Genomic DNA, 10,900 nt, shown 5'->3' with positions numbered 1-10,900 from the left:
CAAAGGTAATTCGTTCTTGCCTTACTTCTTCTTTTCTTTTCGAACAAAAACATGTAACATTGTCAGCCATTTCATTGTTGCAAGACTGCCATAGTACTTTGTTTTAATTTTATATGAAAACATATTACTGGACAGTTGCTTGGCTTTGAATCAACCAGTTTCAGAAATTTACATTAGCTGGAAATAGAGTGTTAATAAAAATGGTGTGGCACCCCAAATTTTTATGGTAGGACTATTGAACTTGAAAGACACATCTCACAAGTAGCAATTTTAGGTGGATTATCTATGGTGTTTGCCACGTCACAAATTACTTCCCAGTTTGAACGAAATCTTTCGGTTACATATGCATGCCTTTTGAACAATGAACAGTTGCAACAATTTGCTAATTGTTTTCTATCCGTTTTGCTGGCTCATACGTTGGAATTTCTGATCCGATTATTTCAAAGCTATTTGTCTCAGTCATGTGGATTGTGTCGAACTCAACGTAATATTGCGAATGAAAATATCGTAGGTCTCCAAAACATAAGAAATGAAGGACGGTGTTTCTACATTTTAGAAATATAACTGAATTTTTTTGCCGTTTTTAAAGCCCTGCGTTTGCCTTACCTACAATATTTTGATTGCAATTCAAGCAATAGAAATTTGAATGCCATTTCTATATTTCTAACCAAAAATTGTGCATCAAATGCAATTTCATGAACAGCATTGCAAACCACCATTAGCAGTTTTATGTTTAATCCTTATGGCGCCTTTAAATCCCACCACTTTCTCGAATTCCAACTTGAAGATTTTCGTGAGACACAACGAAGGTCAAAGGATCGCTTGGAAGAGGCCCCCTATAACCAGCTCCGCTTAGACGGTTAAAAGTCACTTCAAATGGAGGTTTTTTTTCAAAAGTAAAATGGGTAACAGTGTCATCTAATTGGTTGTCAAAAAATTGCGCTGCAGCAGATGCCCATGAACGACTTTGCTTTGACGACAAGATGTCATTTGAGATTTCAGCATTGGTAAACTGTTCGTTGCCCTTCAGGGGAGTTTTCCAACTAGCAAATGTAACGTTACCTGTGGCATAATTTATAAAAATTTAACAACTGGAATTAAATATAAATTAATCTTTTACCAGTAGTAAGATCGATAGTGTCATCTTGAGTAAGGTAATGGGCCGATACTCCTTCGTAATTCGTAGTTGCCGAAGGTGTAACAATAATGTTTGTGACATCCGCTATAAACACTCCCCCACTTATACCAATTACCTGTTAGCCAAAAGCAACATTTATTGCAGAAATGGTGAAATATATATTAATGTAATTACTTTTCCAACAGGTCTTGTGTAAAGATCAGTAACAACAAGAGCCATATCTTCATCCAATCCGAAGCCCAAAGGTGTCCCAATGTCGCGGTACCGCGTGTCTTGCAGCAGCCTGTTTTTATAAGGTACAGTATTTTTATGCATCACTGGTTTAAAACTGGGGATTAGTATTGACGAGCCAACCTAATAAGACGTGCTTCTCGTCCCCGTTCGCTGAAATGGGTGTCGGGAACCCAACGAGCTAGGAATCCCAAACCTCCATGTTCATCATAAGATAAATCTCCTGGGTTATTCGAGTTGGGTCCTCCACTAAAAGCCCCGTAGATCAACCCGTCGTAGCTTGAACCTCCCGTAATCATCACAGTATCGCTCTAAATAAGATGGAGCAAATCTCGTTTGAAATTACTAAAGACATTGCGTGTTTAAATTTTTTTTCCCCTTCAATTTATAGTATTTAAAAGCTTTACCAAACAAGCAGCTCCAGCACTTGTTCCGCCAACTGTTGCCCCGGCTTTTACCATTTCACTTAAAGCAGCTAGAACAAGCGTTTCTCTTCCGGCAGGTCGAATTGCATTCAAAATTCTCAGCTGATCGCCACCGCCAAAGAAAAATCCCGTTTGTTGTTTTACCAGATCAACCATGGCAGGATCGTCGGCATTATTACTTGTTTCCGTGATTGGGATATAGGTTGCACTTGCTGCGCCGTATACATTCACGAGCATGTCGATATAGTAGGCTGCAGATCCTTCAGGATCTGCCGATGCAGTAGTGAAAATACCGAATTTGGCTACACCTTTTCCTCCCTTTTAAAGGAATGCACAAATATTAAGACAAGAAAAAATCGAAATGGTATTGCTTAATTGCTTTTTCATGAAATTGCACGTACCGCAAGCTCGACCACTGCGTCCCAAATTGGTGCATTTCCATCACTTAAATTTCCGCCAATGAATACGGCGCTTTGCGACGCAGCAAGGCTAACAAGAGCTGCTAGGAAGGTGAGAGATAAAAGACCCATCACGGTTGTTCTGGTAAAAAAAATCTGGCTACCACTCCTAAAGCGTGTGAGTGTACGATTCTACGTTGTTTTGGCGTTGCCGTTGTTTTATACGTAGAAGAATTTCAGCGAGTAATGTTGACAATAGAGATATAACGGTCTATTTTTGAAGTAATGTTTTATAACCTTTGAAAGGTTTTAGTCCTACTCTATCAGACTGGGAGTCAACAATATTATGTTTATTCGTACGCAGTAAGATAACAAACTCGAAATTTTAATCTTTATGGCGCCTTTAAACCGCAATACTTTCCCGAATTCCAACTTGAAGATTTTCGTGAGACACGACGAACGTCAAAGGATCGCTTGGAAGAGGGCCCCTATAACCAGCTCCGCTTAGGCGGTTAAAAGTTACTTCAAATGGAGGTTTTTTCTCGAAAGTAAAATGGGTAACAGTGTCATCTAATTGGTTGTCAAAAAACTGCGCTGCTGCAGATGCCCATGAACGACTTTGCTTTGACGACAAGATGTCAGTTGAGATTTCAGCATTGGTAAACTGTTCGTTGCCCTTCAGGGGAGTTTTCCAGCTAGCAAATGTAACGTTACCTGTGGCATCAGTTAAATAAAAAATTAAGCAACTGGAATTACATGTAAAACTTAATAATTTTACCAGTGGTAAGATCGATAGTGTCATCTTGAGTAAGGTAATGGGAAGATACTCCTTCATAGTTCGTAGTTGCCGAAGGTGTAACAATAACATTTGTGACATCAGCTATAAAAACTCCCCCACTTGTTCCAATTACCTGTTTCGCAACAGTAACATTAATTACTGAAATAGTGAAATGTGAGCTAATTTCATTACTGTTCCAACAGGTCTTGTGTAGAGATCAGTAATTACAAGGGCCATATCTTCATCCAAGCCGAAACCGCGAGGTGTCCCAATGTCCCGGTATCGTGTGTCTTGGAGCAGCCTGTTTTATAAGGTACAGTTAGCTTTTATATTATTGTGTAAATTAAGAATTAGCATTTTTGAACCAACCTAATAAGACGTGCTTCCCGACCTCGCTCGCTGAAATGGGTATCTGGAACCCAGCCAGCTAAAAATCCCAAACCGCCATGTTCATCGTAAGATAGATCTCCTGGATTATTCGAGTTGGGTCCTCCACTAAACGCCCCGTAGATCAACCCGTCGTAGCTTGAACCTCCCGTAATCATGACAGTATCACTCTGAGTGGGAAATGGAAAATTTTGGTTTTAACTTCGAGATGACCTCGTTTTTCCTTAATTATAGTATTTCAAAAAAGCTTTACCAAACAAGCAGCGCCCGCACTTGATCCGCCAACCATTGCTCCGGCTTTTAGCATTTCCTTAATAGCAGCTAGAACAAGTGTTTCTCTACCGGCGGGACGAATTGCATTCAAAATTCGCAGTTGATCGCCACCGCCAAAGAAAAATGCCGTTTGTTGTCGTATTAAATCAACCATGGCAGGATCATCGGCATTGTTACTTGTTTCCGTGATTGGAATATACGTTGCGCTTGCTGCTCCGTATACATTCACGAGCAAGTCAATATAGTAGGCTGCCGATCCTTCAGGATCTGATGACGCAGTTCCAAAAATACCAAACTTGGCTACACCTTTACCTCCCTTTTTGAAAGAAGATGAAATGTTAGGGGGAGGGGTGATTCAAAATGGTATTGCATATTTTTTTTCTAACTACACCTACCGCAAGCTCAATCACTCTCTCCCAAAGAGGCACATTTGCGTCGCTTTCATTTCCACCAACGAATACAACGCTCTGCGATGCAGCAAGACCAACAAGAGTTGTTAGGAAGGTGACAGATAAAAGACCCATGCTGCTCAAGTAGAAATATCTCGCCACCGCTCGTTTAGCGTGTGAATTTACGATTCTACGTTGTCTTAGTGTTGTTCTGATGTTTTATACGTCGAAGAATTTCGGAGAGTAATGTTGACAATAGAGATATAACGGTCTATTTTTAAATTTGTTTTATAACGTTTGAGAGATTTCAATCCTATTTTGATCTGACAGGGAGTAAACAATATGATGTTTGTTCATGTACAGGAAGATAACCAACTCGAATCGTATGTATTCACACAGTCACGTTTGTTTTTACGCCTACGATAAAATAATAATAAAGCGGAGTCCATATTTACCGAGTGACACTCTCCGGCCTCAGTGGTTATCGTTAAGTCCAGACCTATATGGTTTGCGTAGCTATCATTTCAACTGGTTTTCTATTTACACGACTGATAGATCAACAGACATGTGAGAAACTATTTATGTGTTAGGGAAGGTTGTGTAGAAATTTCCAGACTTATTATTTCGAAAGCGTATCGTTCCAAAACTAGCCTGCGTTCCTACGAAAAACACTATTATGAAAGAGATGCTACAATGTGAATTTTTAATGCAGTTAATTGTATTTCAAGGTAAGCCCTATCCGATCTCGCGATAAACGATTGTGTCGCTGTTCGGGAAATGCAACAGTTCGATACATTTATGCATTTGTGCTTTCATGAATTGCAACCTGAAGGTTTTTGTAGGACACCACAAATTTATTGGGATTGCTAGGATAATGTCCTCCATATCCGGCCCCCGCCAGACGATCAAAGATGACTTCATATTGTGGGTTTCTTTCGAAAGACAAATGGGCAATAGAATCGTCTCTTCGGTTGTCAAAAAACTGGTCGGCAGCATTAGCCCATCGACGGTTCATCGTTGCAGATAAAATGTCTGTTGATACCTCAGCGTTAAAATAATATTCGTTGCCTTTTAGAGGAGATTTCCACGGAGCAAATGTGATGTCTCCTGCATGATGAATTACGCATTTATTTCAATCGAGCAAGCTGAGAGGCAGAGAAAGAAAAGTCTTACCAGTTGTAAGATCAATTGAATCATCTTGAGTTAGATAATGTGCAGAAACTCCTGCGTAGAAAGTATTTGGGGAAGGAACGACAACAGTGCTAGTGACATCAGCAAAAAACACGCCCCCACTTGTACCAATAACCTATTAAATTAAAATAAAATCAATTATGCATATTCACGAAACCTAAAAATATTTTTATTTTGACATACCGTTCCGACAGGTTGTGTGTATAAATTGGTTATCACCAGAGCCATGTCTTCGTCCACTCCAAAGCCTCTAGTCGTTCCGATGTCACGGTTTCGAGTATCCTGCAGTAACCTAATTGGATAAAAATAAGGTATGATGATTTAATTTGATTAAGGGTGTATTGAGACCCACCGAATGAGGCGACCCTCCCGCCCTCGCTCACTAAAGTGGGTATCTGTAACCCAACCAGTTAGTAAACCTAGACCACCGTTTTCGTCATAAGTTAGATAGTCTGGATTGAGTGGTTTAGGTCCGCCACTGAAAGCACCGTAGGTCAAAGCATTCCAGCTAGATCCACTCGTAATCATAACGGCAGCACTCTAAAATAAAGGGAGATTTTCTTTAGTTTTCTCTTCATAATGAAAATCCGTGAAAATTGATCGCAAATGAGCACCAGTTCGTTTTTTGAATACCTGACAAGCCGTTCCGGCACTTGTTCCTCCTACCACTGCACCAGATTGTAACATGTCTTTCAGTGCTGCAAGGACAAGCGTATCTCTGCCGCCAGGTCGAAGGGCCGTTAGAATCCTCAGTTGATCGCCTCCACCGAAGAAAAAGCCAGTCTGTTGTCTGACCAGTTCGACTACGGATTGGTCATCGGCATTATTGCTGTTCTCTGTTACTGGAATGTACGTTGCGCTGGCTGCTCCGTAGGTATTCACGAACATATCAACATAATATGCCGCAGCCCCTATAGGATCCGAAGACGCCGTAGTGAAAACGCCAATCTTTGCTACGCCTGGGCCTCCCTTTAAAAAAAACATAAAATAATTCTAAATCGAATATTTATGGATTAGATCGTTCGTACCGCTAGTTCAATCACTTTATTCCAAACATCAGCATTGCCATCAGTTAAACCGCCGCCAACTAATACTAAACTCTGTGATGCAGTAAGCCCCACAATTGATGCTAGAAAAGCGAAAACTAGCAGACCCATCTTGATTTGAAGGAATAGATGTTCCGTTCGCTTTGTCAACTTCCTACTAAAGATTGAAGTTTTAAAGATAACCAAACGTGACAACAACTTAGATTACTCGCACAAGCAGAAACTGTCGCCCATTTAAATAGGAAAAGTTGTTGACTGTTCAACATACAACTGTTACCAAATGGTGCCATCTTACCCAATCGTGTATTCCGTCTTAGCAGTAGCAAAGTAAGACACCGAACAAAAGACAAAAGTAAAGTTCTCGTGACAAAAGTCAACACAAACGCTATGACGATGTTCAGCTGGAAATGTAAAACATTAACTGCTGATAATTAATCTGGAGCTTGATACGTAAGAGTAGATACCAAAGGGAACAAATAAAAAGCAAAACTGAAAGATAAGTTGTGAACTGGGATGTAAAAAAAAACCATTGCTGTAAGGGAAATTTCTGTTCAGTTTTTATGAAATTAAAATGAGAATGCTCATCTAACTTGACTGAAAACTCCTTGACTGGCTCATGTACACTAATCCCTGCGATACTTATAACAGCTTCAGATTGGGGATATAGTAGACAAATGATTGAATTCGCTACGCTATCAATACAAATGCTCTCACGTTTGTTAAAAACCTATTTGTTTAAAGTCAAAATTTTCTCTTGAAACCCAAAACGGTTGCCATATACATACTAAATGCATTTCATTCTTACAGGTATTACGTCCCGATCTGTGACTCAAGACTATGGTGAATCATCGGGTCTTCCCGATAGCGTGATCCCTAGAATCCTGGAGGACTCTGGCGTTCCACTAAGGTAGGATACTCTCAAATCATTTAGTTGAGGCCTGTATTGGATAAACATGTTTACCGAATAAGACGAAGTCCACGACGCTGTTCGCCGGCGTACGTCTGAAATCCATTCCGCTAGTAGTCCCACCGTATTCGTCGTAATGTCCTAAACTATTTCGATATAATCGGTTAGCTACGTCTATGAAAAGGCGATGGGGGAAGCATCGAGGATGTATTTTCTGTGGTTACGATATCACTCTTAAATAAGGTTGTATGCCAAAGAAAAGGGAGTTAACATGTGTCTAAGTTTAAAGCTATTACCAGAGGAGTAGTTCCGGCATGGTTTTTAAAGCAGTAAGAACTATGCCGTTGGCAAGCTCAAGTAAAATTTATCTGTTGCTTAAAATCCAAAAAAAGGAAAGGAAAAAAGTATAACAGACAAATTTTGCTTCTATTTAGTTTATTGGTACAAAACGTAATCGTAAGAGAATCACAACAGCGTGATGTGTGACGACAGGTCTAATATCAATAGAACAACGTTCTAGGCAAGTTGAAGAGTCCGAAATTGACGTCTTGCCTTTCAGCCAACCAGCGGACAAATACGACAATTACAACGAAACCAAAGACAATAAAACAAACGAAGTAGCCTAGAAATAACACAAATAGTTAGGGAGAGAGGGATTCCACATCGAATGAGACCATGTTTGAAATGCATTATAACCCGCTCGATTTTCCTTTGTCAGAATCTTAAAACCCAGATATTTTATTATAAAGCCCTTTTCCACCGTAAGCTATAAGTTCGTGGTGGATTGAACTTCCCCATTTTCGCTTTGCAAATGGATGGTTTCTTGTTTTAACTTCTTCCCTGTGATCTGCTCAGTAACTATGTAGTCACCTCTTTGTTGCTCTTTCAATCCATTGCACTGTTCTTCAGCTGGCTCAACTTTGACGGGATCTGCCATATCAATTTGTTTACTGCCTTCGCCTCGACAACCAGAGTTACCTGGACTATTTAATTGACTGCGAGACGGTTCCTCTTGATGTTTTTGCCTCACCTTCTTCGGTTTTGGCTGAGCTTTAGTTTCCAAGTGGGAGAGTCGTTTGCGTGTCGTGTTAACAACACGCGGTGCTAGCGTCCATTCTCGTTTAGTAAATTCTTCTTGCCACATTTCTTTTTCGCTAAGTGGCTGCCGAGTAGGATCGCATTTCGGATCGTAAGGCAGGAAAGGAGTGTTTAATTCTTTGAGCAATAGTTTCATAACGTCATCGACATAAGTATTGATTACAAGATCTGCTTTTTTATCCTAGAAAAAGAAAGCAATGCACTTGTTATAGATGTGTAATAGTATGTGGTAAATACCCATTTTGTTGGTTGTAAATTTATGATGACAAGGCGGCCACCTTTACGCTTTGTTGCTAACGGCAATGTACCACTGGGGACAATTTGTAATGTGGTACCCAAACAAATACTCAAATCCGCAACACTTGTTAAAATATTGAAATTATTAGCATGCTATCAAATTACAATGCAGGACAGATTACTAACTTTGAATGGATATCGGCCAATCCTAAATCCCTGACTGGTAGTTCATGTTCCCAATCTAGTATTGTGTCATGTAGCTTTCCTCTGCATGACAGTTTCCCTCCTTTCAGGGCAGGACAGTCAACAGGCAATTCTCTTTGACCCACAGATGTTACAGCTTTTCGCCGAATGTACTGTCTTGAAAGTAAAAAAAAAAATTCATTAAAGAAGTAAGGTATTTTCATACTGAAAGGATTTTTATCCTTCTTGACTGGCCGAATTTGATCTCGGCATACCTAGAACAAAGGCTACACTGGCCAATAAACATATTTCCATGAAGCTCAGAAAGTTTTGACCTATCCAGTCCTGATTTTAGGTGAAGACCATCAATGTTTTGACTAACTACATAATGAAGAAAGTTTTTCTGGAATAAGGCAATAATTGCCATATGTGTGAACGTTGGTTCTGCATCATCGAACGAGACATTTATTTGGGGTTTCAAGCCTTTTTTCTCCAATGTCCACACTCCTTTGGGGCCCCTGTTAAACAATTTACACACATACATTGTTGTTTCCTTCTTTCAATAACAAAATTTCCATCATTTTCTTGTTGGCATACCTGAAATCTGGGATTCCTGCTGGTGTACTTATCCCAGCACCTGTATGCATGACTACATGCTTTGCTTCTTTTATCCATTTGGATAAAATTAAGATCTTTCCAGCAACTTCTTCCAAGCTGTCAAATTTCTATTAATGGCAAAATACTCACATAATATGAAAACCATTCAAAATTCAATATGTATGGAATTTGAAATACCTCTGGTATTCCAAGTTTTCCTTTATCCTCATAGGGTGATAGCCCATCGGCATAATTACATGACATGTTTGATGTCACACTTCACTTTTTTCGTAAATTGTCAACTGAAAGCTTCACTTGTAAACGTCAACAATCAGTACCGATTCCAACAAAACAAATTGCCGTCAGTCAAGTCAAACTAGAGTAGACGTAGACCACATGTACCAATTTTCTGTTGAAATATGTTTTAAACTTTGTTTTATTTACAAGTACTTTGTTCATTTTTTATCGTAATAAGAATCTCAAAACATTGTGCCACTCGGTACTGATTAATATGAAGAAAAGCTTTAAAAATTAAGAATTGTGAAATGTTACCATCTGGCATCTATGTTACTCTGACAAGCACAAACTTACGGTATTCTGTGATGGCTGCGGGAAATATTGAAAGAATCTTTCGCATTTCGCAGGTCTGCAACCTACAATTACTTCTCAACGTCTTGCTTCTTGTTTTTTAATGCCAGTGTTCATAGCAAAACTGAAATTACTGTTAGTCTAATAGATACCTATAGATTTTGATAAGCTGAAACACCTCATTGCGTTAACAAAACTGGAGGTGAAAAAAATACAAATGACCGCAGCACAGTATCCGCTAATTAAGGAATTTGAAAGCCAATGTTTTGTTTGTTTTTTTACTTGCTGACAAAATAATAGCATACAGCGATATACTTTTCTCGAATAACTCTAAAAAGCAAAATTTAAAAGCGATGCAATTAAACAAGCAGCCCGTGGCATGATGAAGCAGCCTGTTCTCTATATTTTTAACGCTGTGTACGAAGTGGAATGCACTTAATTGCGTAAAAAGTATCGTGTAAAACATGCGAATTCGCGCAATAGAGATTTGTCCGAAACTGAGCATGCAATATCATAATACCAACATTTTTTTCAAAAACAAAATGTAAAGTACACAGAAGGATACTACAAGTAAAATGGGAATAGTAGTTCGAGTGATGTGTGTGCTAAGCATCATTTGAAGCTTCGAGACGTGGCGTGTTCTGTGTCCTTTTTTTAGGAGGCCGTAACTCTGGTGTTCTGTATTGGGCCCTGGAATGCGATTATAAAAAATGCAATTGTAATTTCAGTCAGCTTAGCTTGTAAGGCCCTTACAATTAAGAAATACCATAATTTTTACCCCTAAATTTGTCGACATTATTTTTCCTTGCGTGATTCCATCTGTCGATGAATGACGGATAAGCCCTCTAAAATTTTACTTTTTTTGTCAGTTCTTTGCAGGACATCTAAACACCCGTCGAAATATTCGGAAGTGAAGCAGTCCTTACTGTCGAAGTACATCCGGAGCAATCACATAAAAAAAAACAACCAAAAAAACTTGGTATATTTCTTCAATGAGTTTATCTGGCTATTATAATTTTTAAATTATTCTGCTC

At 39.2% G+C, this 10,900-nt stretch overlaps 4 protein-coding genes across 4 annotated transcripts; all 4 read right to left on the bottom strand.

Annotated features, from left to right (window-relative positions):
- Nucleotides 1-641: 641 nt before the first annotated feature.
- On the bottom strand, nt 642-2,367 carry LOC130691994 (cyanophycinase-like). Its single transcript, XM_057515043.2, has 6 exons — nt 2,196-2,367; nt 1,777-2,112; nt 1,493-1,680; nt 1,313-1,421; nt 1,121-1,253; nt 642-1,062 (listed from the first exon to the last, which is right to left on the bottom strand). The coding sequence occupies exons 1-6, from the start codon at nt 2,322-2,324 to the stop codon at nt 752-754; spliced, it is 1,206 nt and encodes a 401-aa protein (XP_057371026.1). The 5' UTR covers nt 2,325-2,367; the 3' UTR covers nt 642-751.
- A 160-nt stretch (nt 2,368-2,527) lies between these two features.
- LOC130691995 (cyanophycinase-like) lies at nt 2,528-4,188 on the bottom strand. Its single transcript, XM_057515044.2, has 6 exons — nt 4,026-4,188; nt 3,611-3,946; nt 3,340-3,527; nt 3,163-3,271; nt 2,971-3,103; nt 2,528-2,906 (listed from the first exon to the last, which is right to left on the bottom strand). The coding sequence occupies exons 1-6, from the start codon at nt 4,152-4,154 to the stop codon at nt 2,596-2,598; spliced, it is 1,206 nt and encodes a 401-aa protein (XP_057371027.1). The 5' UTR covers nt 4,155-4,188; the 3' UTR covers nt 2,528-2,595.
- A 531-nt stretch (nt 4,189-4,719) lies between these two features.
- On the bottom strand, nt 4,720-6,652 carry LOC130691993 (cyanophycinase-like). The gene is made up of 7 exons (XM_059494914.1): nt 6,552-6,652; nt 6,239-6,410; nt 5,844-6,179; nt 5,563-5,750; nt 5,394-5,502; nt 5,193-5,325; nt 4,720-5,126 (listed from the first exon to the last, which is right to left on the bottom strand). The coding sequence occupies exons 2-7, from the start codon at nt 6,365-6,367 to the stop codon at nt 4,816-4,818; spliced, it is 1,206 nt and encodes a 401-aa protein (XP_059350897.1). The 5' UTR covers nt 6,368-6,410; nt 6,552-6,652; the 3' UTR covers nt 4,720-4,815.
- Nucleotides 6,653-7,581: 929 nt separating this feature from the next.
- On the bottom strand, nt 7,582-9,706 carry LOC130691991 (NAD-dependent protein deacetylase Sirt6-like). Its single transcript, XM_057515039.2, has 6 exons — nt 9,477-9,706; nt 9,279-9,406; nt 8,957-9,199; nt 8,685-8,858; nt 8,499-8,622; nt 7,582-8,442 (listed from the first exon to the last, which is right to left on the bottom strand). The coding sequence occupies exons 1-6, from the start codon at nt 9,540-9,542 to the stop codon at nt 7,930-7,932; spliced, it is 1,248 nt and encodes a 415-aa protein (XP_057371022.1). The 5' UTR covers nt 9,543-9,706; the 3' UTR covers nt 7,582-7,929.
- Nucleotides 9,707-10,900: the final 1,194 nt, after the last annotated feature.

Source organism: Daphnia carinata, chromosome 1, assembly GCF_022539665.2.
Source record: "Daphnia carinata strain CSIRO-1 chromosome 1, CSIRO_AGI_Dcar_HiC_V3, whole genome shotgun sequence".
NCBI lineage: Eukaryota > Metazoa > Arthropoda > Branchiopoda > Diplostraca > Daphniidae > Daphnia > Daphnia carinata.
Note: the sequence above shows the minus strand (reverse complement) of the source record. Positions and strands in the feature narration are given on the sequence as shown.

What these genes read in the sequence shown, in the direction of transcription:
- LOC130691994 (XM_057515043.2), bottom strand. Translation starts at nt 2,324, where the DNA reads ATGGGTCTTTTATCTCTCACCTTCCTAGCAGCTCTTGTTAGCCTTGCT. An exon ending in GTGCTGGAGCTGCTTGTTTG is followed by an intron (nt 1,681 to 1,776) that starts GTAAAGCTTTTA and finishes CATCTTATTTAG; the next exon opens with AGCGATACTGTGATGATTAC. An exon ending in CACTATCGATCTTACTACTG is followed by an intron (nt 1,063 to 1,120) that starts GTAAAAGATTAA and finishes ATTATGCCACAG; the next exon opens with GTAACGTTACATTTGCTAGT.
- LOC130691995 (XM_057515044.2), bottom strand. Translation starts at nt 4,154, where the DNA reads ATGGGTCTTTTATCTGTCACCTTCCTAACAACTCTTGTTGGTCTTGCT. An exon ending in AGAGAGTGATTGAGCTTGCG is followed by an intron (nt 3,947 to 4,025) that starts GTAGGTGTAGTT and finishes TCTTTCAAAAAG; the next exon opens with GGAGGTAAAGGTGTAGCCAA. An exon ending in GTGCGGGCGCTGCTTGTTTG is followed by an intron (nt 3,528 to 3,610) that starts GTAAAGCTTTTT and finishes TTTCCCACTCAG; the next exon opens with AGTGATACTGTCATGATTAC.
- LOC130691993 (XM_059494914.1), bottom strand. Translation starts at nt 6,367, where the DNA reads ATGGGTCTGCTAGTTTTCGCTTTTCTAGCATCAATTGTGGGGCTTACT. An exon ending in GTGCCGGAACGGCTTGTCAG is followed by an intron (nt 5,751 to 5,843) that starts GTATTCAAAAAA and finishes CCTTTATTTTAG; the next exon opens with AGTGCTGCCGTTATGATTAC. An exon ending in TTCAATTGATCTTACAACTG is followed by an intron (nt 5,127 to 5,192) that starts GTAAGACTTTTC and finishes TTCATCATGCAG; the next exon opens with GAGACATCACATTTGCTCCG.
- LOC130691991 (XM_057515039.2), bottom strand. Translation starts at nt 9,542, where the DNA reads ATGTCATGTAATTATGCCGATGGGCTATCACCCTATGAGGATAAAGGA. An exon ending in CAGTGTAGCCTTTGTTCTAG is followed by an intron (nt 8,859 to 8,956) that starts GTATGCCGAGAT and finishes TTTACTTTCAAG; the next exon opens with ACAGTACATTCGGCGAAAAG. An exon ending in ATTTACAACCAACAAAATGG is followed by an intron (nt 8,443 to 8,498) that starts GTATTTACCACA and finishes TTCTTTTTCTAG; the next exon opens with GATAAAAAAGCAGATCTTGT.